The sequence below is a fragment of the Cajanus cajan genome, chromosome 8 (genome assembly GCF_000230855.2).
Source record: "Cajanus cajan strain Asha chromosome 8, NIPB_CcT2T_4, whole genome shotgun sequence".
Lineage (NCBI taxonomy): Eukaryota > Viridiplantae > Streptophyta > Magnoliopsida > Fabales > Fabaceae > Cajanus > Cajanus cajan.
Genome location: NC_138524.1, coordinates 4,738,078 through 4,763,465, shown reverse-complemented (window position 1 = coordinate 4,763,465; position 25,388 = coordinate 4,738,078). Strand labels below are relative to the sequence as shown.

The 25,388-nt window shown below is 30.6% G+C and overlaps 3 protein-coding genes across 9 annotated transcripts; 1 reads left to right on the top strand and 2 right to left on the bottom strand.

Annotated features, from left to right (window-relative positions):
* The first annotated feature begins 1,086 nt into the window (after positions 1–1,086).
* Positions 1,087–4,995, top strand: LOC109800363 (LOW protein: PPR containing-like protein). The gene is made up of 2 exons (XM_020361151.3): positions 1,087–4,127; positions 4,314–4,995. Exon 1 carries the CDS (start codon positions 1,744–1,746, stop codon positions 3,781–3,783), a length of 2,040 nt encoding a protein of 679 aa, XP_020216740.1. The 5' UTR covers positions 1,087–1,743; the 3' UTR covers positions 3,784–4,127; positions 4,314–4,995.
* A 145-nt stretch (positions 4,996–5,140) lies between these two features.
* On the bottom strand, positions 5,141–10,628 carry LOC109801134 (ternary complex factor MIP1 leucine-zipper protein). Of its 3 annotated transcripts, none has more exons than XM_029271623.2 (12): positions 10,406–10,628; positions 9,470–9,586; positions 8,904–8,976; positions 8,636–8,719; positions 8,309–8,422; positions 7,778–8,212; positions 7,280–7,686; positions 6,947–7,046; positions 6,791–6,850; positions 6,630–6,716; positions 6,363–6,491; positions 5,141–6,003 (listed from the first exon to the last, which is right to left on the bottom strand). In XM_029271623.2, exons 2-12 carry the CDS (start codon positions 9,559–9,561, stop codon positions 5,698–5,700), a joined length of 1,887 nt encoding a protein of 628 aa, XP_029127456.1. In that variant the 5' UTR covers positions 9,562–9,586; positions 10,406–10,628; the 3' UTR covers positions 5,141–5,697. The 3 variants fall into 3 exon arrangements, with proteins under 3 accessions (XP_029127456.1, XP_020217722.1, XP_020217723.1); XM_020362133.3 differs by lacking the exon at positions 10,406–10,628 and adding an exon at positions 9,725–10,287; XM_020362134.3 differs by lacking the exons at positions 9,470–9,586; positions 10,406–10,628 and adding an exon at positions 9,258–9,448.
* A 7,197-nt stretch (positions 10,629–17,825) lies between these two features.
* Positions 17,826–22,298, bottom strand: LOC109800272 (putative E3 ubiquitin-protein ligase ARI2). Of its 5 annotated transcripts, none has more exons than XM_020361049.3 (7): positions 21,880–22,298; positions 21,316–21,348; positions 20,958–21,234; positions 19,804–20,284; positions 19,070–19,615; positions 18,856–18,989; positions 17,826–18,238 (listed from the first exon to the last, which is right to left on the bottom strand). In XM_020361049.3, exons 1-7 carry the CDS (start codon positions 22,003–22,005, stop codon positions 18,093–18,095), a joined length of 1,743 nt encoding a protein of 580 aa, XP_020216638.2. In that variant the 5' UTR covers positions 22,006–22,298; the 3' UTR covers positions 17,826–18,092. The 5 variants fall into 5 exon arrangements, with proteins under 5 accessions (XP_020216638.2, XP_082918914.1, XP_020216640.2 ...); XM_083062788.1 differs by having other exon boundaries at positions 17,826–18,286; positions 18,877–18,989; XM_020361051.3 differs by having other exon boundaries at positions 18,060–18,238; positions 18,828–18,989.
* Positions 22,299–25,388: the final 3,090 nt, after the last annotated feature.

Here is a 25,388-nt window from a genome sequence, read left to right as displayed (position 1 = left end):
ATTTCTAACTTCGTATGTATAAATAAACCAGAAGAAAATTGTATACCTACACTAATTTGAGTAGTTTTGTCTCTCAATTAAATACTACCTCCTTTGTTGCATAAAATAAATAAATACTTAGATCATAAAAAAAAATACTTAATTTACTATGACGAATAAAAACAATTAAATTAATTAACTAGAATAAATAATGTCATAATTTAAAATTTTATTTCAAGAATATTCATAAAATAAAATGAGATAAGTAATAGCTATCAAAAATCAATGATTTTTTTTTTTTAATATGGTGTTAGCTACTTAACAAATCTTGATAAAAAGTTATTTAATAAATATATTTATTTTTATAAAAATTATTAAATGATTCATTAATAATCTCATAATAAAATAAAAATATAAAAAAGTTATCAACTAAAACGTTTAAAAATGGACATTTATTTCTTATAATTAGAAGAAGAAAAAATAAGACTCACATTTATTTTATGATTTAGGGTTTAAGTATTTAAATTACGTTTAATATGCGTAATGAAGAAAATAAATATCAAATTGAAGTCAATTCGTATTTCTATCCGACTTCACCAACCTTACTATTAGGCCGGTCCTCCTAATGATTTAAGTATATTTAAATATTTGACAGTAAATAATATATGTTAAAATACTTTTTTTTTCTTTATAATTTTATTAATTTTACTTTTAATTTTTATAATTTAAAAATATATTTTTATATTTATATTTTTTTTAAAATTAGTCTTTAGTATTAATTTATTTGTAATATCATTTTTGTGTGAATTACATGGATTTATTCACATAGTTAATGTTAAGTTATAAAAAAAATAATTAAAAAATATAAATCTAGAATAAAAGATACAATTTAAAATTTAATAAGTCATGTTATTCACATAATTAGTGTTAAGTTACTAAAAAATTAATTAAAAAATATAAATATAAGATAAAAAAAAGATACAATTTTTAAATTATTTGACTTAAATTTTAAGATCTTAAATTTGAGTTAAGTGTAATAAAAAAAAAAAGCATTATGAGAAAATACTTCCGACCAAAATCTAAAAAAATAAAATAATTGAAAGTATATGAATTTAATTTTTAATTAATAATATATTTGATTTTATTTTAATCAATTTAAGTGTGTGTTTGGTGTTGCATTTTAAGAATTAATTTATCAAAATTAATTTTTTAAACATAGAAGCTATTTTTATCAATTTCAGGCAAAATTGATTTTCACCCTTGAAATTATGTAAAGAAGAAAAAATCAAACATTTATTTAAAGAGAAGAATCACGTTTTTTTTTTGTGAAGAAAAATACGTGCGTTAGCATGATGCAACGCGCATCCAAACACACCCTAAATCCATGACAATTATGATGTATTTCGATAAATCCAATCATAAGCTGAGCTGTAATCATGCATTATTGTTGTACTTGGAAGCTGTTTTTGACTGGGAATAGAGGCTTCCCATAAAGGGAACCAAATGTGAAAGTCACGCAAGTTCATATGCCACCTTTATTCCCATTTATTTATATATATAATGCATGCTTAAAGGTGCATCGTGCATGAATTAAAATTCAAAGCAAACCTAGAACATCATCATATATATATTCCATGTTTTGAAGTTTTCAATATTATTGTTTGTCAATAAAATTAAAATGGTGTTACGGTATTACCCCTCTTTTTTTGGTACTAGAAGGAACAAACTATCATTTTCGAAAGCAATAGCCACTGCCCAGTGACAATGGCAACGAGGTCCCTGAGAGTGAGAGATGCTTTGGTATACCGTGACCATGTCCAAGCAATAAAGTCTGGTTTGGTGTCAAGCATTTTCACTTGTAATCAACTCATTCACCTTTATTCCAACCATGGCCTTTTGCAAGAGGCCCACAAACTGTTCGATGAAATGCCCCACCCAAATGTATTCTCTTGGAATGCCATAATCATGGCTTACATAAAAGCACACAACTTGACTCAAGCACGAGCCCTTTTTGACATTGCCTCTCACAGAGATTTGGTTTCTTATAATTCCATGTTATCAGCTTATGTTGGTGCTGACGGGTGCGAGACTGAGGCACGTGATTTGTTTGCTATTATGCAATCTGCACGTGACACAATTGGGATTGATGAGTTCACTCTCACAACCATGCTTAACCTTACAGCCAAACTACGTGTGCTGTGTTATGGGAAGCAGATGCATTCATATATGGTGAAAACGGCAAATGATTTAAGCAAGTTTGCTTTGAGTTCTCTCATAGATATGTACTCTAAATGTGGTTCCTTTCAAGAAGCATGCAATGTATTTAGCGGTTGTGATGGGATGGTGGACTTGGTTTCAAAGAATGCAATGGTTGCAGCTTGTTGTAGGGAAGGAAACATGAACATGGCCTTAAATGTATTTTGGAAAAATCCTGAACTGAATGATACTGTGTCTTGGAACACATTGATTGCAGGATACGCCCAAAATGGCTATATGGAGAAATCACTTACCTTGTTTGTTGAGATGATAGAAAATGGTATTGGTTTCAATGAACACACTTTAGCAAGTGTTTTGAGTGCCTGCTCTGGTCTAAAATGTTTAAAACTTGGCAAGTCTGTCCATGCTTGGGTGTTGAAAAAGCGTTACAGTTCGAATCAATTTATTAGCAGTGGCATTGTCGACTTCTACTGTAAGTGTGGGAATATCAGATATGCAGAGTTAGTCTATGCAGAAATTGGGGTTGAAAGTTCATTTGCAGTTGCCTCATTGATTGCAGGCTACTCATCTCAAGGTAACATGACAGAAGCCCAAAGGCTTTTTGATTCACTGTTGGAAAGAAACTCTGTTGTATGGACAGCTCTATGCTCGGGCTATGTCAAATCACAACAATGTGAGACAGTCTTCAAACTTTTCAGAGAGTTTATAACTAAAGAAGCACCAGTTCCTGATGGAATGATCATCATCAGTGTGCTTGGTGCCTGTGCAATACAAGCTGCCCTAAGTTTGGGAAAGCAAATTCATGCTTACATTTTGAGAATGAGATTTATTGTGGATAAGAAATTACTGAGTGCTTTAGTTGATATGTACTCAAAATGTGGAAATGTTATATATGCTGAGAAAATCTTCCGGCTAGTTACTGATAGTGATAGAGATGCAATCTTATATAATGTCATGATAGCTGGTTATGCTCATCATGGTTTTGAAAATAAAGCAATTCGGCTTTTTCAGGAAATGTTGAATAAAAGTGTCAAGCCAGACGCAGTCACTTTTGTTGCACTTCTATCAGCTTGTCGACACCGTGGATTAGTAGAATTAGGAGAGCAATTTTTTATTTCCATGAAACAAGATTACAATGTATTGCCTGAAATTTATCACTATGCATGTATGGTCGATATGTATGGAAGGGCTAAGCAACTAGAAAAGGCAGTAGAATTCATGAGGAAGATTCCTATACAGATAGATGCTACTATCTGGGGAGCATTTCTTAATGCTTGTCAGATGAGCAGCGATGCAGCACTTGTCAAACAGGCAGAAGAGGAACTATTAAAAGTTGAGGCAGATAACGGGTCTAGATATGTGCAGTTGGCCAATGCCTATGCTTCCAAAGGGAAATGGGATGAGATGGGAAGAATAAGAAAGAAAATGAGAGGATACGAGGCTAAGAAGTTTGCTGGATGCAGTTGGATATATGTGGAAAATGGTATTCATGTATTTACTTCTGGTGATACATCTCATTCAAAAGCAGATGCAATATATTCAACTTTAATATGCTTGAATGGGAAACTGTATCTTTCGCAGAACTGAAGCAACTTTATGAAATTCAAGGTGATGTTTGGGATATATTTTGATGGTTAACTAGCCAATGCCACTAAAAGTGGATGCTCTGCCATATAGGAATCATAAGAGCACCATCCAATGCAGCATGCTTATAGATACTGTAGTAGCAAGGAATTGGATTTATAGTCAACTGAAATTATAGTACTACTACAAAAATTATTGGAAGACTATTTTTTTTTTCTTGAAAGTGCATTTGGAAGAGACGTAAGACAGTTTTTAGAGGCAGAAACTCCAACTTTACACCAACCTAGTTCAATTGACCATCCCACTACCCAAATTTAGACATATAAGGGGTGGTGATATTCAGTCAGGTGTGTGACATGTCCTCCTTACACACATACATAGTTACATATGTTTGTTCTGATATATGTATATAGCCTTTAGAGATCTTAATTAATGGTCCATCATTATGTCTTTGCTGTAAATGGTATTTAGGAATTAACAATTGAACCCACATGTTAATATATGTGATATTGTCTTATCCTATCCTATTACAGAATCTCTAGCAAACGCAGTAAAGAGCAACACAACAATTAATTTGGAGTGAAGTTTTAGTAGATTATAGATTCTGTGAAGGCAGTTTTTCAAGACAGAAAAGATGTTTCTCAACAATCTACACAACCAACAGTGTCTCATATTTGGTGACATGTGGAACATAAAGGAGGATTAACGCTCAGTGATTATGAAAGTTCATGGTGATTCCACCCTTAAGCATGCCAGTGCTACTATGGGTGATCTGATGCGTGCAAACGACAACATAGGAACAGGTCCAGAATTCTTATGCTTTAGTTCAGTTTTCAATCATGTGAGGAGCAAGGAAAAAGTCAGCTCCTTGATTGCCGCTGTATTTGGTTGTTGAGTTTTGATTTTGCTGCTGGTTTTCTATTCTTCTTGGGCTGCTGTTACTGTAAAGACAGTTTGTTGGTATAATCAACATTGTGAAGGCAGAGGTGGATCCTTGTAGGGAAGGAAAAGCTGTTCAAGTTTAAAAGGATCTGTGCGGACCACAACATACAACAAGAGCCCATCCTTCACCCGTGAAGTTTTGCTGCGGTTTCACGTTGAGTGTTTCTTAAGGTCTTTGGATTTGCATGGGTCCTTGGAGATAATTTAGATACATTTGGCTTGTTATGTTTATGGTTAGTTAATAATGCAGTACTTTAAGTACCACTTTAATCAGTTTATAATGTCATCCGTTATGTGATTTTAAATTTTAATCTAGCGTAAATTTATTAATTCCTTTCCTTAAAGGAAAACAAGAAATCGTGGTTCCATCTAAATAATTAAAACTTGAAGGAATAATTAAAATTTGAGAAATTCTGGAGTAAATTTTTCAATGATTCTCTTGTTACCTTTCATGTTGTATGACCAAAAGGCCACAAGAATGTGCTTCTTAGTATTGCTGGGTGACAATAATGATTTCTACCAAGCATACACCGAGAAAAAGTGTTCAGGATTGATCCATCAGACAAAGCAGATGCCGAGGAAAAGAATTAAGAATATACATCCATAAATTGAAAAAAAAAATATATATATATATATATATAGCTATATTAAAATACTTAAACACTAGGACCTTAGGATACAGTTCTGCAGCAAAAATTATGTTGTCTAAGCTCCCAAAATTTCCAGATTGTTGCTTGCTATCTGACGTACATCTGTCTCTGCTCCGTACTCTCACCTTAGTGTTGCCATTCTGTGTTTAATATTTTCATAGATATGAGGCAGACAATTATTATTTACCAGTTATGCTTTGAAGCAGACACATTTCCTTCTTGCACAATACACCTGTGCTTACCATCAAGCGTAATTCTTGGATAGATATGGATAGACAGACAATTATTTTACCCACAGATGCATGAATCCTACCAAGGCATGCCATTACCAATCTAATTCCTTTGAAATCAAGTAATGGAAGGTGAAGTTATGAGGGGTTAATTCAATGCTTTTCCAGCTTGTCTTTGATTGAGAATCGTTAATGCTCTTCCTTTGAGAATTATTGGGTAGATAAGGCTTAACCATCTCCATCATATCAGATGCTCCTAGACCTGAATTTTTTGCAAAGGAATCAACTATCTTTGGGAGAACTATTTTCTGTTCCTTATTTATAGAAAAGGTGCACTGAATGTATTCTTCTTTGGCATATTCTAGCTCCTCAAAAACCCTCTTGGATGTGTACATACGTACCTGAGAAGGTTACAACCAAGACCAGGTGAGATTATGAGAAAATGACCAAATACAAGAATAAGTCAAGTACCGTGTCGTATCTATTATTTATAACCTTAATCTAAGAAGGATGTAACTATAATAAATGCAAGAATCTAAGTACAAAGTCATATCTATTATTGAAAATCTTCGTTCGTTCAAATCATTATATTCAGACCTATAGACAATGTTTCATTTTGGAAACTACATCTTTAGAGATAGGATTTTCTGTTTCCTTGAGATACCAGGAGAAGAGGTTAAATACAACTAAAAATGCAGGTTTGTACATATCCTTCAACATTGACAAATAAGCAATAAGTTTAGCAAGACCAGAAATCTACCGCAGGATCAGAATGGCTTCCTGAGCAAAGAGCAAATAGTAATAAAGGTTCTGGACGATGTATGGCGTATCCTTTTCTTGCATCTCTAACCTTTGGTTTTGCCATTGAAGGAAACCACAACCGCAACCACTGGGAGAAAAAGAAAGGCGTAATACTTAGTTAAGAAAGGTATTTGGTCAACAGGATTTGATCAACGCTAAACTTGTTTGTTTACTATGTAAAATAAAATATGCAGTCTTCTTAGAAGTTTCTGGAAATCAGATTTACTTGTCCTGGGCGAGGCAATCTGCATCCCAGAATGAAGTTCTGTATCAGGTCTACGCTTATAGTATGTCCCCCAATGTTATATGCAGCCTGAAATATCCTATTTTATTTAGTAAAAATCCATATGTACCAGTCAATTCTTTTATTATGAATGAGAAACTTACCTTCAGTACCGAAGACATTCTTTTAACATTGTTGGCTGAAATTCCATAAACTAATAAGGCCTGTGGAGGACAGACAACAACATGATAGGATTGGTTCACTGACTTGAAGCAATAATATGCATGAGATAAAGAAGACTAGAGATTTAGAAATTTTACATGCATTGCTAAAGAATTGTGCACATTAATCCAAAAGGCAAGCTTTTCTTCATGCTTCATATTTCTAGGATTAACATCTTCCAGCCGAGAAACAAGTGACCTGCAATAAAGTAGGATATGAAGTTGTCCTATAACACAAGAAAAAATCCAACCAAATTTGTATAACACGCACATCTTGCTTGGGGCATTATACTATTGTTGATAACTTCAATTTTTATGGTCAAAACGTTAATGTGTAGTTTCTTCATACAACTAACAGATCATTTAGAAAGGAAACTTGAATTTGAATAAAACAAAATGATAAAAAAGAATAAGTATTATAAGATGGCTCACCTAAATCTTCGTAGCATGTACTCAATTTCTTTTAATTTCTGATTATCTGTGCATAATTGCTGTATCCTTATCATTGAGCAATAAGGTCCACTAAATTCTTTGGACCCTCTGACATGGAAAGGGTTAGTGGAGTTCAAACTGAAGGATGAATTCTTCTTCCATTGTGATTTCCACTTACTACCCTGGCTCTGTGAAGATAACTCATTACCGGACGATGAGAATGACATAGGGGATGAAGCACGTTTATGACCAAGAGAAGGTGGCTCTGCAAGTTCACAATATATAGCTGATATGCACTTAATCATCTCCTCAGATAGCCAATTTGGTGTTTCTGGAACATTATCAACATAGCTACTCCCAAGATGCTCTGCCAGGCTGGTTGAACTGGATTTAGCACACTGAGCTTGCTGGTATTATAAAATTTGGAAAAGTTAACAGAGAGGCCTGCATAAGAAATAAAAGGATGTAACCACTTTTCTGGTTTTCTTTATACTTTACCTCTAACATGGATAATGGTAGAGAATGGTAAGAGTCAACAACAGCTTTGGTCTCAATGTTCCCAGGAGAAGCTTCAATCGAGCACACTGCTCGTTGAGATATTGCAGAGTGACATCGATGAATACTAGAGTCTAAAACAGTTTCTGATTCCAACTGGTTACTGCATTCCTTAAGCTGAAAGCCAGCTGAATTTCTGGGTGAAATGACATTACTACAGTGCACAACTGAAATTTCTTTGTCAGAGATAGCATCATTGTCAGGCACTGCAGATGTTCCTTGATTAGTGTCTGAAGCTAATTCCAATCTTCTTTCCTTGGTTGATAGAGATGAAATTTGCTGATCAAATCTTTTCCGATACAAAGAGAGTAGGTATTGTTCTAAATACACGACTTCTAATTCTAATATTCCAATTTCCTTAATCAGTTCTTTTGCAGCCTAAAATTACACAAGACATGTATATAATGGATAGTCAAAAGCAAGATCCAAAAATTTCAATTTAGAGATTAAAACTGTACTTCCATGTAACTGTACCTTGGGTATTGAAGTTTCTATTGTAGCATCCTGTGAAAAAGGAACATAGCACGCTTTCTCTAATGCACGCCGTATCACAAATTGTTGTTGCAATCGTTTTTGAAGCTGTAGAATCTTCAGAGATACAAAAACTATTAATATGTTTGGTTACAGTTCAACGTCAAAAATATTTCGTTCAACGCCAAAGCAACAAAATGTTGTTTCTTCATTTTTGTGCTTGGGAATGTGTAAAATCCCATTTGCAATGAGACAAACAGGTTCCCAAGTATGCACTATATAGTATGTAAAACTATCAACCAAATGCAAATAATCGGTCAGGATTTGCACCTCTTGAGTCAAAGAACTTTGTAGATCCATATTATTGTATTGCCTCTTCTTGGATTCAATGCTTTGCTTTAGTTCCCCCAGTTCCTTTTTGTCGTATAAAAGAAAGAAGATAACTAAGAGTTATAAGTATTTGCTTCTATGAACTGAAAGTCATTCTTTTATGAGAATACTAAAATCTGGCCAAATTAATCTTAAGGAAAATGCCCTATAATATTGCTCGGAAATATGCAGCAAGAAGGTAAAGGTGGTCTGAGAGTCGGAGAAATACCACTTCAGGCCGATATGAAGCTTCACTAATGTTCTCTAATCCATCTCTCATAACTCTCCTTTTCATTGGGTCACTGCCAAACAGTAACAAAAAATGTCAATAATAGGGAGTGAAGCACATAATATCTTTAAAATTAGCATTGTTCCTTTTAACCTGCAAAAGTAACACAAAGAACTTCCTCGTAGGACAAGTTTTGGCATGAAACAAGTACGAAATTGAACATTGTTTTTGTTTTTAAATACTTGCTACTGATTAAAAGTATTTTAGGAACATGACATTCGATGTCAAAAACTATTAAGTATTAACTGTTACGTTGCTCCAGTGTTATGATCATGAGAAACAAAGTAAGATTACCTATATTTAATAACATAAATCCGTAGAAGCAAAAATTCTAGATAACTTGAAGAACCATTATTTGGTTCAAAAGTGAATTTACTGAAGAAGAAGAAGAAGATGCGTGTCACTGCAACTCTTTCTTCAATTTATTTGGTTTAGAAAGACAAAAAGTTGGTGAAACGAGAAATAGCAGAAAATGTTGAAAGTAGGAAACGGTTGTCTGCAAAAACCTGTTGGAGCGCTTGTGACTTGAAATTGAAACGGTTGGGTCCATGGACTTGAATTGCTTGAAACCAGAATCGCGCCACTTTGCTTCATGCATGTTAGTGTCAGAATTGGCTTAAACACTGTCCATAAATGCAACAAAACACCATTAAATGTGACAGACACCAGGACCAGATATTGACAAGTTTCATAAATGTGACTTTGTCAAAATGGGAAGATACATCCAAAATACATTAATTTAAAAGCATAGCTGCGCTTACAAGCAGCAGAATCTCCACTCTGATGGAATGAGACTTCTCGCACAGACAAGCTTTTGGAAAGCTGAATCAAGTTTGGTGGTTCAAAAACCAAACAGACTCTTAGTTATATTATATCTATTTCAATTACAGAAACACATTGTCCCCTTTTATATACGCCAGGTAAATGTTACTTTCAACCACTATGGTACAAAGACAACAACAAGGGTATATTTGTGCAGTACTGCTGTTGACAAACAATCTATGAACCTCATTAGACCCTTTTTTTCCTTTTCATTTTGACTAGTCTCACATGACTAACCAACCCACCCTTTTGGAAGCCTTTGATAAAGTTTTTTGCATTTCATCAAAAGAAGAAAAATCATGTCATATCTTTTGTGGAATGTATTTCAAAGTAAAACCTTGGGATTAGAAAAGAATGATATGACAAGAAACATGGAGGCAAACTAAGATATGTGTATCGCAGATTATGCTATCAACAATGATGCAAATATATTGCATGCATGTTTAAAGGCACTCCAACTTTGAAGCTTTTGTGCTGGTTGGCTTTTGGCATTGCATTAAAAGAAGCACATCAGTTTGGTTTTTCCCTTTATCTTGTCTAAAAGCCGATACCTTCACCGTTTAGAATTGAACATAGTGACAAAATACTGAGTGGTGATTAAGATGGTAGTGTGGACTTACATAATGCATTGCATACAGTTCCATCCACTCGTGCACTTCATTTCTTTTCTTTGCCATTCCAAGAGCAAACTCCCATGTGATGCGTTTCACAAATCATTTTGTTTAAATGGTAAAAGTGTAGTGTCCTTGAAGTTTGATCAAGTCATATTTATTTTCCTTCTTTTGCCCTCCACTTCATTAAACAATGGTAAGTATATCTCTTAGTTTATAGTGAAACATGGCCCCTAATTGTTTAATTTATACTAAAAACAACAAATTTTACCAACCAATTAGACTACCTGGCACCATCCTCCTATTACACTGGGAGGTGAAACCGATTGGTAATAACTTCACTACCTAATCTTGACAGTATTTTGTCTAATTATTGGTCACACTGGTGTAAAGAATTACCATAATGTTATACAAAGAAATTTCAACATAATATTACATAATTCAATGATAATTTTAAGAATGTAAAATTATATTAATTTTGAGTTTAATGACTATGTACCGATTATGTTAAATATTTCTACATTGACAATCATTCAGAAGTCATCGAAGATATGATTTTTCAGTGATTTATTATAAAAGTTTACAAGTTTATCATACATGGTGATTTATAATTGAATAACATTGTAGAATGACTTTATACTGTTGTCGCATATAACCTATTTTTTGGTTAATTTTTGTACCACGAATTTATAGTGTTACCCCCCATGAGGCCATGACCCCTCCACTAGGCGATGCTAGCAACGTGCGGGAAGATTGAAGAAGAAAACACAGTGAGTTTGGTCACTTGAAGAAAAAAGAAGACGCACTTGAAGAAAAGCAGCCTCAAAAGGGCTGAAAGTTTATTGTCAAAGGAAGAAGCAGTGTGTTTTGATATGAAGTGACTGGTTTTGGTGGGCTGTCTTTTGTCTAATTTCATAGAGAAACTTACTTGGATACAACCAATCTTTGCATTGTCAATGACTTTGGTGGGAAAAAGTGCCATGCCTTTTCTCATTGGATAGGGTGCTATGCACGTAGGGAAGAGCATCAAATAATGTCTCTATGTAGTTACAAAAATGTGTATACATATTTGATGTCTCCGTAGTTAATATGTAGACACATATTTTACACTAGCCAAATGATACCCTTTGATGAACACTGCTTTCTTTTTTCCCTTCTCTTTACCATTAACAAAAGATGGAAAAAGCTTTTCACAAGTTGACAATAAAATATACCCGCCTGCTACTTTTTTTTGTTTTAGTTTAATTTGGCATGCATGTTAGGTGTATACAAAATAGATTCACCAATTCTTGATATGAAACAAATTTACCAGTGTAAAAAACTTTTATAGTGTCTATGCTGCATTAAATAAAAAAAGAAGAAAAAAAAAGTGTTGTGCTTTATTAAATCCATATGTCAGATGTGTGTAATATATAAGTTAAAACTTAAAACCAGTTTTGGCTCTTGCGACTTGTAAATTCTGACGCACTTTTTGATATTTCACGAAGTTTCTAGTTTGACTTGTGGCTTGGTTGAACCAATCTGAGTTTCTGCCTCTGATGAACACAACAGGAAAAGGAATAATTAATTAGAAATGAACCTCTCTTATCGAGCAAAATCATTATCAATTTTTCAAAGGAAACTGACAAACATACTTGCTGCTTTAATTATATAAATCAGACCATCAGAGGACAGTTTCTTTCAATAATCCTAAACCAACCAAAATTCTACTAATTTCAAGACCTCAGAATTAGTGCAAACATAACTAATTAATGTGTCATGAGACGAGGCCATAACTAATTAGTGCAATTCTATGAAAATTAAAAATAAATATACAAAAGTTTCACGTAATAAGATGGGAGTATAAAATTGCGCTAGGTAACAAGTATTTTAAAGACATTATTGAATATAATTTTTTGAATAAATTCAATTACTTGAAAATAAATATTATTTATCAAATTTTAAAAAATATTGTTCATATTATTTGTTCATTTATAAATTTAAAATGATATTATTTTTTTTAATTAAGTATTTGTTCTTATGGAATACATAAAGATTCTATAACTTATTATTTATTTATTTCTATTTATAAAAAAGATTACAAAGATAACAACATGATCAAGCTTAGAATGTTGTATGTATATATATATATATATATATATATATATATATATATATATATATATATTATAAATGATAGGGAAATAATTAATAATAGAACTCGTATCAAGAACTTAAAATTAATTTTAATGAAATTGAATATATAATTTATATTTATTAATATGAATACTATCTACTGAAATGGACAACTAGAAAGAAAAGGAGAGGATAAAAATTTGTATTTTTTAGCGAAAAAATTGTATTTATAATATGATAAACCATTTTTGTTAAATATTTTCCTTAATTACTACAAACCTTAGCTATTGTACAAATAATTAGAAGGTCAAATACCTTACAAAGATATTTAAGATATTTATTGTTAAACATGTGAATGAAGCAGTACACTTCCAATTTAACTAGTAATTTAATTTCATATCGTAGTCTTAGATAAATAACTTCATTAAATATTAGATAGAGTTTTGTTATTTACAAAAAAATTCAATTGTTTTCGACTATGTGCTTTATGAAAAAAAATCTTGTAAACTTGTGATGTTATGTTGCTAGTGATTTTTTTATAATTATATTATTAGTATAAATTTATTGATTTTATCAATGATTAATTTTGTTAAAAAGATTTATTATTATTTTAATATAATCTCTCATTTTAATCATATTTTTACACATGGAAAATTTAAACTCGAGATTTTGCTTTTGAAGAAACTAAATTCAATACTATAAAAAAATAAAAATAAAACTTGTTGGTTGACTGCTTGTGACTTTTATAAAGTTTGGCAAGGCACATAGACCAATAGGAAAATTTATTAATGGAATCATTTAGTGATATATTAAAGTGCATGAATTAATGAATGAGGTGCTGCACCTTTCATAGTATATGGAACCGATGCATGTTGGAGTTGGTAACATTTTATAACCTTGTCAGAACCAAACCGAAGTTTCTTTCAACAATTCAAACAAAAACAGAATCTTATCGTTGAGATTGGTGAGACTCGGTGTTTTCCTGCCCTTTCTGTGGAGACTGAGAGAGAAAGAGAGAAAAGCCATGGAAACTTATAAACAAACATTATATAAAAATTTAGATGAGTTGAGTTGCATGCATTCATCGATCAACAAAGACTTTCAAGAGTTAAAGAACATTTGCAGAAGAATTTACATATTATGTATTAACAAAATTCTCACCTAAACAATGAAAATCGAAATCAATTTCTTGTTAAACATGAGTCTGCTTCTTACTAATTAAACTAATTTGTATAGGTGAAATCTAATATATTATTTCTTTCATTCCAACATTGGAAAAATATTTTGAAATGAATGATGTTTATCATTTTTTTAATGTAATATTAATTTTTTTTTAACTTTTTCTTTTCATAAACTATTCAACCACTACTTAAAAGTAATGCATTAATTGATATAACAAAATATTTTAATAAAATTGTATTAAATTAAAGTGATATATTTATTGTGGCTGTGGTTATTACTCTGCGTAAAAATTATAAATTGTTGTCATTGTGAGATGATAGAATTACAATAAAAAGATAATCATGCCTAAATGAGTATTAAGATATGATTATTATGAGAAAGTGACATTTTTATCAAATAAAAACTCATAATTGACTTTGGTTCTATAACCATAGAGACTCTACCTGACACACATTCGACGTTTCAAAACTTGTGCTCAATATCATCCAAACAAAAAGCCACTGACTTGATCATATCCAACACAATCAAGTCAAAGAGCTCCTCGATCAATCACATATGGCATCTCTCATTCCAAGCTTAATATGACCAAGTCAGAGAGCTCTTTATTGACCCATGCCTAGAGTTACCAATCTGTTGGGATACAAACAAAGTCTCACATCGTTCAAACAAGAGGATGAACATGGGCTTATATACACACAGTTGTCTCCATTGGTTAAGAGGCCTTTTGAGTGATGTCCAAAAGCAAAACCGTGAGGGCTTAGGCTCAAAGCAGACAATATCTTATCAATGTGGAGACTCCCTATCTTGAGCCACAATGAAAATTTATTTTCACTTGGCAAAATCTCATTTTGGCCATAAACCTGCAATTAACTAAAAGGGACCAACATGCAATCCAATTTGTAACAAGCATACAACATACACAACTCAATTACAATCAATATATCAACATGCAACCATTGGAAAACAAAGATCATCAATTTCTACTTCGAAGAAAGACCTTTACAAACAACACTTTAAACCAACTTCTACATCTCATGAATTCCAATCACTTTCAACAACAAAATGAGGAATACATACAGGAATCAACAATCAACATCCAACTACATTCATTTAACAAATTTTCCTTATCTTAAATTGCTCAAAAATCAAGGGATGAGGAAGGAAGATTGAAAGTCTCAAGGGTCGACGTACTAGTTTCTCCACTTGAGATTCTCAACCTTTGAGTCTTGAATCTCCAATATCTCAACTCTACTCAACTACTGGGAAGGGTTAGCAATTTTAAGGAATTTCGAAGAAGAAAGAAATCTCCCTAATTTTAGAGTTCCTCTCTCTAAATTTCTTAAGATATAAACTTATGAAATTTATGTCTTAAGAAAAATCTTATATACTTTTCCTAAACTTTGTTAACTTGACCCTAATTAAAATTATTTTAACAATAACTTAACTCTTAAGGATCCCTTAATCCTTAGAGTTCTAAAACAACAATAAATACAATAATTCAACAATTAATCAATAAAACTTAAAAACACATGGTGTTACAATTAATATATAGATCATTTCAACATAATTTGTTTAGTATTATAATTTTTTTTCATAATAATGAATCTAAAAAAAATACTAAAATATATATAAGCAACTTATACCAAAATTTTAACACAAACAACCATTCATCTCTTCCTTTCACAAAAAAAAAAAAATAAAAACAATTTCAAAAAATACTTTTTAAAAGTATAATTTTTTTTGAATATATATATATATATATATATATATAGCGGGTCAATGAAGCCCACCTTTGACCCATTGGATTATCACACTATGCAAACTGGGTCATGCAATTTGAAAATTGAATCACTCAACCTAACCTGATACAGTGAATTAACTAATTAGGTTCAAGCCATTTTAACATTCAAGTGTTAGTTGGTTCATGCAGTGGTTAATGGTATTTTAGATTTTGTAATAGATCAATAATTTCAAAAAAGAAAAAAAAAAGTTACGACATCAAAAGATACAAAACGAATGAAATAATTTAAAAGGTTATGGTTTTATCCTTAAAAAATTAATTCTATTTAATTTTAGTCTCTAAAAAAAATTGTTTTTAGTCTTCCAAATTTTGCTAGTTAAAAAGTTATCGAACATATATAGACAATATTTTTTTCTCTTGCAAAATTATGTAAATTTATGAAAAATAAAATGAATTGATTTTTCCATTCTGTCAAACTAGACAGATCAACAGAAGTTATGACCTCTATGGAAACTATCTCGACCCACTTTTCAATCTTTAGTCTATCAGTTTCAGAACCCGTATTGAAAACTCTGTTAAAAACATAACTCTATCTTTAAATGTCAGTTAATCTTTATATATATATATATACTCTCTCAATTTTTTTTCATGGTCGTTTTGTCAGATTTTATTATATTTTTTATTGTTATTTTTTTTAAAATTAATGATTTATTAATTTTTTTTTCATTTTTATCCTTAATAATTAATACATGTTTACTGAACAATGTGTCTATTCATTTTCTAAAATATTATTTATTCTCCAACCACCTAAAGGGTATAACAGGAAAATATATAATAAATACTTTGAACAACAACTTCAAGGTAATCAAAGTGTTCATATTTTAGTATATTTTGAAATGTATATATTACGTCAATTTTGTTTTATGAAAATGAAGTATCAAATCATCTTAGATTAATATAAAATTTGATATATATGATCTAAGAGATATGAAATTTCAATCTAACGGTTGAATTTTTAAAATTCACATTAAATATAAAGTTATTGAGCGGTGTAACATTTAGTAAAAGTTACACTAGTGTCGTTTGAACCTTCCTCATATATATATGGAGAATGCTAATATACTCCCACCTATTTTTTAGTTGGAGTATGTTAGCAACCTACACCAAAATTTCAGGACAAAAAAACTACTCATTTCTTTTGATTTGGTTAATTTGTATAAAGGATATTATAGTAATTTAATTTAATTTTAAATAAAAATAAAAAAAAAATTTCTCTCTTATTAACTTCATTCTTTAAGTCATTTCTCTCTCTTATTAAATTCATTCTGCAACTCATTTCTCTTCCCTATTAAATTCTTTCTCTAACTTATTTATCTCTCTTATTAAATTCTTTCTTTAACTCATTTCTCTCTTATCTTTCATGATGTCTCTCATCTCTCTAAACAAATAAAAATTAATTAATAGAAGAAAAAAAATGAATCGGAGAATGATATTAATAAAAGAGAGAAAATGTTTTATTTTCTTTTAAAATTAAATTACTATAATATCTTTTATACAAATTAATCAAATCAAAAAAAGTAATAGTTTCGTGAAATTAATATATATATATATATATATATATATATATATATATATATATTTAAAAAACAGGCATTTCCTCCTCTGTAAAAGTAATGGCGTTACTACTTATTAACTTTGTTCATTTACTATCTTTTACCTCGATATTTAAAGAATCAAACTTCAGTTTTCTAATGTAATACAGATTACGAAAAATTAATTGATATATATTTATATCAAAATCGTTCATTGAACAAGGAATTTACTAACTTACACTCATTCGAATTTAAGTAAATTACCAAGCTACACTCATTTTTATTTATTTCTAATTTAAGTAATTCTTATATATTTCTATATTTAAGTAAATTAACAAGGTACACCGTAAGTATATCTTAAAAACAAAAAATAGATCAAAAGTAATATTTTACAAAATTAATCTATTTACTAATCCTTTTTAACAAAAAATAAAGATAACATTTTTTCTTCTCATACATACATTCCATGGAACGTCGCGAATATTATATGTATCCAGGTTCTTTGGATACGCAATGGAGTTTTGGGGGCAGTGCATTTTTATTTTGTAGGCTACGTAAGCATTCCTTTAATAGTTATAAATACTCACTAGACATATCTTGTTAAAATCAAGTGTTGTTAATTCAACATTAACTCTGTTTTAAATAAACGGTATACCTTGAAAAAGTATTGATATGATAGATATGAAAGATCATCAGTTTTTTTTTTGGGGAGAAAAAGCTAAAATATCAATAGATATGGAAGAAAGTAGTATATCATTTGAAAATTGTAAAACTTAAAACAAGAAAAATAACGAAATCATGGAAGAAAAATGAGTGAAGTTACCTCCACCTGTAACTCCATAAGATAATAAAAGCATCCTAGAAGTTGTCTTTAAGGGTAGCCATTTACATAAACTAGTAGGAAATAAATGCCCCAAGGCTATCTATATACAGAAAGGTAGATGGCATGGCAGAGACATGGCCCAAAAGAAGCAAATGGGGTGTGAAATCAATTCCTTCTTAGGCAGCAAAGCAATTTATGTTAGACCTGTACGCCTGTACGAAGTATATAAGGTGTCCTTCAAAGTCAATTTCTGTCTACAAACTCTGCTGGCAAGTTTAGATCAAAAAAACCACCTCCAAGACCCTCTTTTCTAGCACGCTTCCTAGAAGAGCATCCACTGTCATCAGAACTCCCTGATCCAGAAGGTCGATCTAATTCTGCAGTTACACCTACGCTTGCAGCATATATACAATAATCCTTTTCACTCAGTAACATTTCTGATGAGCATCCACAAAGTCAAACTGAAGAAAACATACATAAGAACTTTCATAACATGATACAATAAGAAAGCTAGAAATATAAATTTACATGTTCGCACCACATTTCCACGTTGGTAAAACTTCAACAAATTAATAACAAAAAAGACAAGTTCTACCATAAGCATAATTATATGTAATGTTCATATGCAAATTTATACAGTTAATACTTCGATGTTTTTATGCATAACAAAAGAAATAAAAATTGCAGCAACAAATCAAAACCATTAAAATTAGTTACAGATAATTAGTTAAAAATTAGCTCACTGAAAATTTCCTGTTAATATAGTAAGAAGAAGTATCACAAAATGGAAATGCTAAAGCAAAAGGTTTTGGGGTTAATTATTCAAAAGTTTAATTATTCTTTTGGCCCCTATAGATTTATAAATTTTACCTTAGAGACTTTAAACTCTATGTATAGGGACTAAAATGAAATATTTATAATTATAGGAACTAAAAGATAAAATTAATAAAATTACAGAAGCCAAAAGGGTAATTAAACCTTATTCAAACAATCCACAACAGGTTACCAGTATCATTGACATTGTTGCCCCAGCAAACAGAAAGTTCCGACGCCCTCTCAATGCCCTTTGACTTATATGGAGCAATACTATGAATGCCAAGATGAAGAGAACCCAATAAATCATTCTCGATGCACTCATACCTGTAGAAATTATCAGAAATAACAATTATCAATGTCAAAAGCAAATGATGTATCAGGACCTTATTTAATGCAGCACTCACATTTTTTGACAAAGTTTATCAATAATTGTTGAAAGATTGATTATCTGCATCCTTATCTCCATAACCTTGTCATCTGAAAAAGTTTCAAAAGGCTCCTCCAAAATTTTAGAGAGCTTTTCAACATTTGCCTCAAGCTGCTGCTGTTGATCCTCAAATAAGTTCTGTTTTATTTCCCTTTGAGCTTCTGTCATTTCATCCTTAAAAAGCTCATCTCCAAACATATAAAAAGCAAATGCATATGAATATGATAGGACACGCCTGGATCTGAATAATCTGGAGAGTCCATTATTTACCCAGCTATAATCTCTGAGTGTAGAATCTTTTTCTTCTGAAATAGCAACCTTCACTTGTATAGTCTCTTTCAGTTTACTTTCGATCTTAAAAGAGTCTGTGTGAGCTTTATATCGGTTATGATAGTGCATATACCGATATAGATCCCTCTTTGCCCGTTCAGCTGTTTTCTCTTGCTCTTTGTAGCGACCACAGCTATGACCAGCTATACTTGACCAAGTATGCTCTCTACCAGTAGCTCCACCACACAACCAACTGCATAAAAAGGGAAATTGTTATGCAAAACATAAGTAAATGTCAACTTGAACAATCAAGTAGGTTCAACTTCTGATCCCTATTACCATATTTTTATAACCAACAAGATAAAATTATTACATAGAATACGCTAATTATGAGAGAAATACTGGGTGAAAAAATACGATGCAGGAAGGAAGAAAACTCACCAAAATGCTTGCCCACAGATACAGCTAACCAAGTTACAACCACCATTCTTCTCCACAGGTTTGTGACACTTGGGACATGGTTTTGTATGAACTGTTATCCAATTAACAGTTTCTGATTCATCTCGGCACTTCTTAGCCCAAAGCTCCCACATCAAGCACGAACAAGGGGAGTGTGCTTCTGACAAGCATCTAAAGCAAAATTGTACACCACATGAACATTCTACCTCACACAATTCATCCTCCTCAACCCGTATTGCATTCCCACAATGAGGAGTGCTGGGACACCATTTAACTCTCTTATTGTCTTCAATGTAAGATTCAAGCAGAAAGCGTTCATATTTCTCAGCCATGTCAGGGTGCTGTCTACTGAGTAGAGTTCTTACGACAGCTTCATCACAAATGGAATTGCACTTGTGTGCCATGCATCTAATGCGTTTACTTTGACCCTCATTTATCTTGACAATAAAATGCTCTATCCAACCTGTAAAAATAGACATGCTGAGAAAGAAGCTCATAAATGAAGCTTAAATGAATTTCCATTTTAGCAAAAAGGTTTTAATATGTTTTTAGTCCCTTAAATTTGAGGTAAATTTATTGTTAGCCTCTCAAATTTAAAATTGATATTTTTAGTCCATGTAATTTCAAAAAATCTTGTTTTAGTCCTTATATTCAAATTTTATTATGAAATTTGTCAAATATTGTCGCATAAAATCTATCTACTAGTATTCTTATCAGTGAAAAATCACATTAAACTCAATTGATACCCAATAACTATCACAATGTTACTTCTAAATATGTTATTGGTAACATGAGAAACTAAAACAAGATTTTTGAAAATTATAAGACTAAAAACAATAATTTTAAATTTAAGGGACCAAAAAAAATTTAACCTAAATTTGAAGAACTAAAAATATATTTAAGCCTTGTAAAAAAGTAACAAAAAATATAATTTCTGATGATTTCACATAAAATCTTAAAAAGTTAAACCATTAAATATAATTAGTGATCAATCTCTGATAAGGGTATGAATGAAGGTTGTGATTTGATCCTTACTAGCCGCATTACCAATGACAAACATTAAAAGCCATGTCATCCACCTAACACCTGAAATTTAGAAAACCAAAGGCCATGAATAACACAACAAAACTTCTTACATGAGTTGCAAAAGCCATGACCACAGTCCATTCTCGTTACTTCATTACTAGGAACATCCTCCATGCAGATTAAGCACATTACTGCAGAAGCAATGGATGAGTCAGACTCCTGATGTTCCTCCACACTAACACCAGCTTCAGCAAAGAGAAATGATTTTCCTTTGTCTACATACACTGCAAACAACTTCTCCACATCCCAACGATGAAAAATAAGCAGCGTACGGGCATGCTGCTCTCTCACCGATAACATGTCCATCACTCTGCGCAAATCCTCCCTCTACACAAATATGTGCACAGTGATCTCAGTAAAACCTAAAAATATATTTGATCCAAACAAAACACACCACGCTCATGTTACCTGTGCAGCTAGCAATGATTCCTTCGTAATCACCTGCAAACGCCAAAGGAGTTTATAAGAACAAAACAATCAGTGCAAGAATAGAACACAAAGGACCCAGCTTCACCCACTAATAAAAAAAAATATCAATCACGGAATCACACAATCCACAAAAATTATAACCAGGCCAACAGTAAAAGGGGATTCCTTTCAGATACAATAAGCCTTTCCAATTCCCAACACCTAAAAACGTATCCGACAAAGTCTGGACGTTCACACACCATGTGACGCAGTCCGAAAATTCAACAAAAACTTTGGCAAAACAGTTGTAAAAGGCGAACCTTCAATAATCCTATCTCAATAGAAGAACAAGAGGTAATGCGCTTGACGAATATAACAAACAATTCAGAAACAAATAGAATCAGATAAGGGGGAAAATAGAAATAAGAAAAGACAGCGACACAGATAAAAACATACAGACGTAAATCATGGGGAGAGCGAAAAAGCGAAAGAGTGAGGGTTTTGAGAGGAGAAAAAGAAAAGGTTAGAAATTTGGGGCGTGTGGTATCGGAAGGGAATAGATACCTGAGTAGTGGGACCCTTGGAAGAGAGCAAGGCGTAATCTGGGTCGTCGTTTTCGTAGGCATCGACGGAGTCCTCCTGATCGGAGGAATAATGGTAATCTTCGTCGCTGGTGGCGTAATCCTCCATCTCCGGCAGCGCCACCCCAATGCCTATTGAATTAGAATTGATGATGAAAAAGGTTGGGCTGGCAATTAGGGATTGGCGATTGGATCGAATCCGGTGATCGGAAAAATCAATAACTGAAATTCCGACGAGAGCGCCGGCAGGAGAGAGCGCAGCTACACACACGCCACTCCACGCACCAACACATATATAGAGAATAGAGAATGAAAGAGAATGAAAGAGAATGAGAGAGAGAGAGAGAGAGAGAGAGAGAGAGAAAAAAACGCACAATACAATACAACACAACCTTTCCTTCTTCCTTTGCAAATATTGCCTCTTCCTTTCCTTTATATACTTCAAATATTTTCATTTTATTATTTATTATATTTTCATTTTATTTTTATTTTTATTTTTATTATTATTCCTGCTTTCCAACTTTCCTCTTTTTTGATTTTATGATTTATAAATTATACTTTTCGGTCCCTATAATAATAGACTATATGAATTAAAAAAAAAAACATTTTAATTATACAGATAAAAAGGTAATTAAATTTAAATAAAATAAGATATTAGGATTTCAATTTCTAATAACAGTGCCTCACTTATTTTTAACTATGTTTGAAAAGTTTGCCTACTTTTTTAATAACGTTTAGTTTTATTGTCAGTAAATATTTTTCGTAATTTATGCAATCTAAAATAATGAAAGAAAGGAATTTGGTAGAATTTTCATAATCTTCAATTTGAGATTCAGATATTTGTTTTTATTGATTTCAGCAATGATTTTTTTTACTTTTAATAATTTTTTACTTAAATATATTTTTAATCTTTTAAATATAATAGTTATATAATTTTAGTCTTTTAAATTTTAATTAAATAATTTTAATTCTTAAGTACCACAATTGTGTAATTTAAATTTATTTAGTATTTTAATTATACACATTTTTATTTATTTAAGTTACATATATTAATAAGTTTAATATTAATAAATGTGTTATTTAATATATGAATGAAAAGTATAATATATATATATATATATATATATAACTTAGATAAGTTAAAAGTCATACAATTATAATACTTGAAGACTAAAATTATTTAATTAAAAATACACAATTATAATACTTAAAGGATTAAAATTATTCAATAGAATTTTAGAGACAAAAATCGTTCATTGGTTAAGTAATATTATTATTGGTCCTCAAACTTCAAAATCTCAAGTTTGAGTTTTGAGTTTGATCTACTTAAAAAAGGATAACTTTAATAATTAAGGTCCTAAAACTGTATTATTGATACTAATTATTTATCAGCTCCATCGATGATTAATTTTTGTCAATAAACCTGAAAAATTATCAGTAACCTTCATCGACAAACTTCACTGACCACCCTCAATAAAATTTTTCCTTTAAACCACTTTTTTTTTTTTTCATATATAAGTCAACCACAAGAACTTACTTATATGAATTAAATCCAATCTTATTATGATCAACCTTATTCTGATCAATGTGTTGTTGGTAATATTTTCAGTGATTTAGGAAACCCTATAAGGCATGAGAGAATTTAAAAAAATTAAAATTTACCGAGATTTTGAGAACTTAGAGGCTAAGATGCCTTAGTTAAAAATAAAAATAACTGACACGTAAATAGGTAAATGCAAGAAAATAAAGTGATATGCAATTCTTTAAAAGATGAGAAAATGGTGTAGAAAAGTTTAAAATATGTATTTTGTTATCCAAGAGTTATATTCCCCCTCGAATAACATTTTGGATCAAGTTTAGTAAATTGTATAATTGCTATAGGAAGGAGTAGCCTCACAGTCACAGAGCTACACAAAAACTTTTATTTATTTATTTATATATATATATATATATATATATATATATATAATCAAGAATGTTAGTTTTTATATTTAATTTATTATTTTAAAAATAATATTCATGAGAAATAGGTTTTTTACGATAAATTTTTTCACAAATTTATTCTTATGGCAGAAAATGAGAATGTAACATTTTTAAATTAAAAGAAAAATTTATTTTAGCAACAAATTTTGGTTCTTATGTGTTTAAATAACTTTTTAGTCTTTGTAAGATATGAAGTTTTTATTTTAATCCAATTTTTTTCATTTTCATCTCTGTAAAAAAAAATTGTTTCATATTCGTTCTTGCCATTAGATTATTTATTAAATTTAATAAGACAAAAGCAAAAATAAAATGTAGGAACCAATATAGAAAAATGAAAAAATTATGGAGACCAAAATGTGAAAGTAGAAAAATGAAAAAAAATAATATTTATAACTAACTAAACAGGTTCTAATTATTCTTGAATAACACACTAATAAATGAAAAACTTCTATTCTAACTAAAAAAAAGTAATAATGAATCAAATAATAATTTAAAATTTAATTTAATAATTAACCCATTAAACTTAATTCGTAAAAAATTTTAAGTTTAAATTGAATTCAATAAATAAATAAGTTAAATTTGAGTTATTTATAATTCTAAATAAACTTAACATATAAATATATAATTTATATAATTATTATTTTTATGTTATTAAAATATGAAATATCTTAAAAAAAAAACTTAATTATAAATTTAGAGTTTAAGATTTAGAGATTATATGGATCTAAACTATAAGTCCATGCACCGCTTTTAAATATCACCTTAATTATAAGTTAATAATAATGATATTTTTTAAAAAAATAAAAATTAAATAATAATATAAAAAAAAAACTAACACCTTAGGATATTAATTAATTATTAAGTAATGCTTCCTTCTTTATGTAATACTAATTAATTTATTTATCAAATATTATATTTTTTTAACTTTGGTGATACTATAAAATATTACATTATTAAATATAATATATTTATTAAAATGTATACTTTTCATATAATTGAATTTTATGTTTATTATTATTGAGCAGAGAGGAGAACTTCGGTATTTTAGAAATTCAAGAGGAATTACACGATAATATTTGATTAAAAAATAAAATTAAAAGGTAAAAATTAAAATTAAGTTTCCGATAGATCTAAGAATTACATGCAATATATTAACAAACAAATGTTATATTACATGTCATGGCAAGTGAGTACAATGTACATATGTCAAAGTCTAAGATTTTTTTTTTTTTTGATAGGCAAAGTCTAAGATTCAACCATATACATCTTCAATTATTAATAATAGCAAGTTTATATTAAAAAGAAAAAGAAAAAAATGACAAAATACGTTGGGCTAACTTTTTTTTTTTTTAAATAATAATCAAAATAATGGAGAAATTTTAAAATGAGCACCTCAAGCAAAAGTGCTTGAGTGGTACTAAGCATGTCGATTAGAGCAAGTATTTGGCAAAATCCTAGTGCAATTCTCGTTGTTCATTTAAACATCTATGTTTAAATAATTATTTGATT

What these genes read in the sequence shown, in the direction of transcription:
- LOC109800363 (XM_020361151.3), top strand. Translation starts at nt 1,744, where the DNA reads ATGGCAACGAGGTCCCTGAGAGTGAGAGATGCTTTGGTATACCGTGAC.
- LOC109801134 (XM_029271623.2), bottom strand. Translation starts at nt 9,561, where the DNA reads ATGCATGAAGCAAAGTGGCGCGATTCTGGTTTCAAGCAATTCAAGTCC. An exon ending in TAGAAACTTCAATACCCAAG is followed by an intron (nt 8,213 to 8,308) that starts GTACAGTTACAT and finishes GTGTAATTTTAG; the next exon opens with GCTGCAAAAGAACTGATTAA. An exon ending in ACAATTCTTTAGCAATGCAT is followed by an intron (nt 6,851 to 6,946) that starts GTAAAATTTCTA and finishes TGTCCTCCACAG; the next exon opens with GCCTTATTAGTTTATGGAAT.
- LOC109800272 (XM_083062788.1), bottom strand. Translation starts at nt 22,005, where the DNA reads ATGGAGGATTACGCCACCAGCGACGAAGATTACCATTATTCCTCCGAT. An exon ending in TCATGGCTTTTGCAACTCAT is followed by an intron (nt 20,285 to 20,957) that starts GTAAGAAGTTTT and finishes CTATTTTTACAG; the next exon opens with GTTGGATAGAGCATTTTATT. An exon ending in GATAAACTTTGTCAAAAAAT is followed by an intron (nt 18,990 to 19,069) that starts GTGAGTGCTGCA and finishes TAATTTCTACAG; the next exon opens with GTATGAGTGCATCGAGAATG.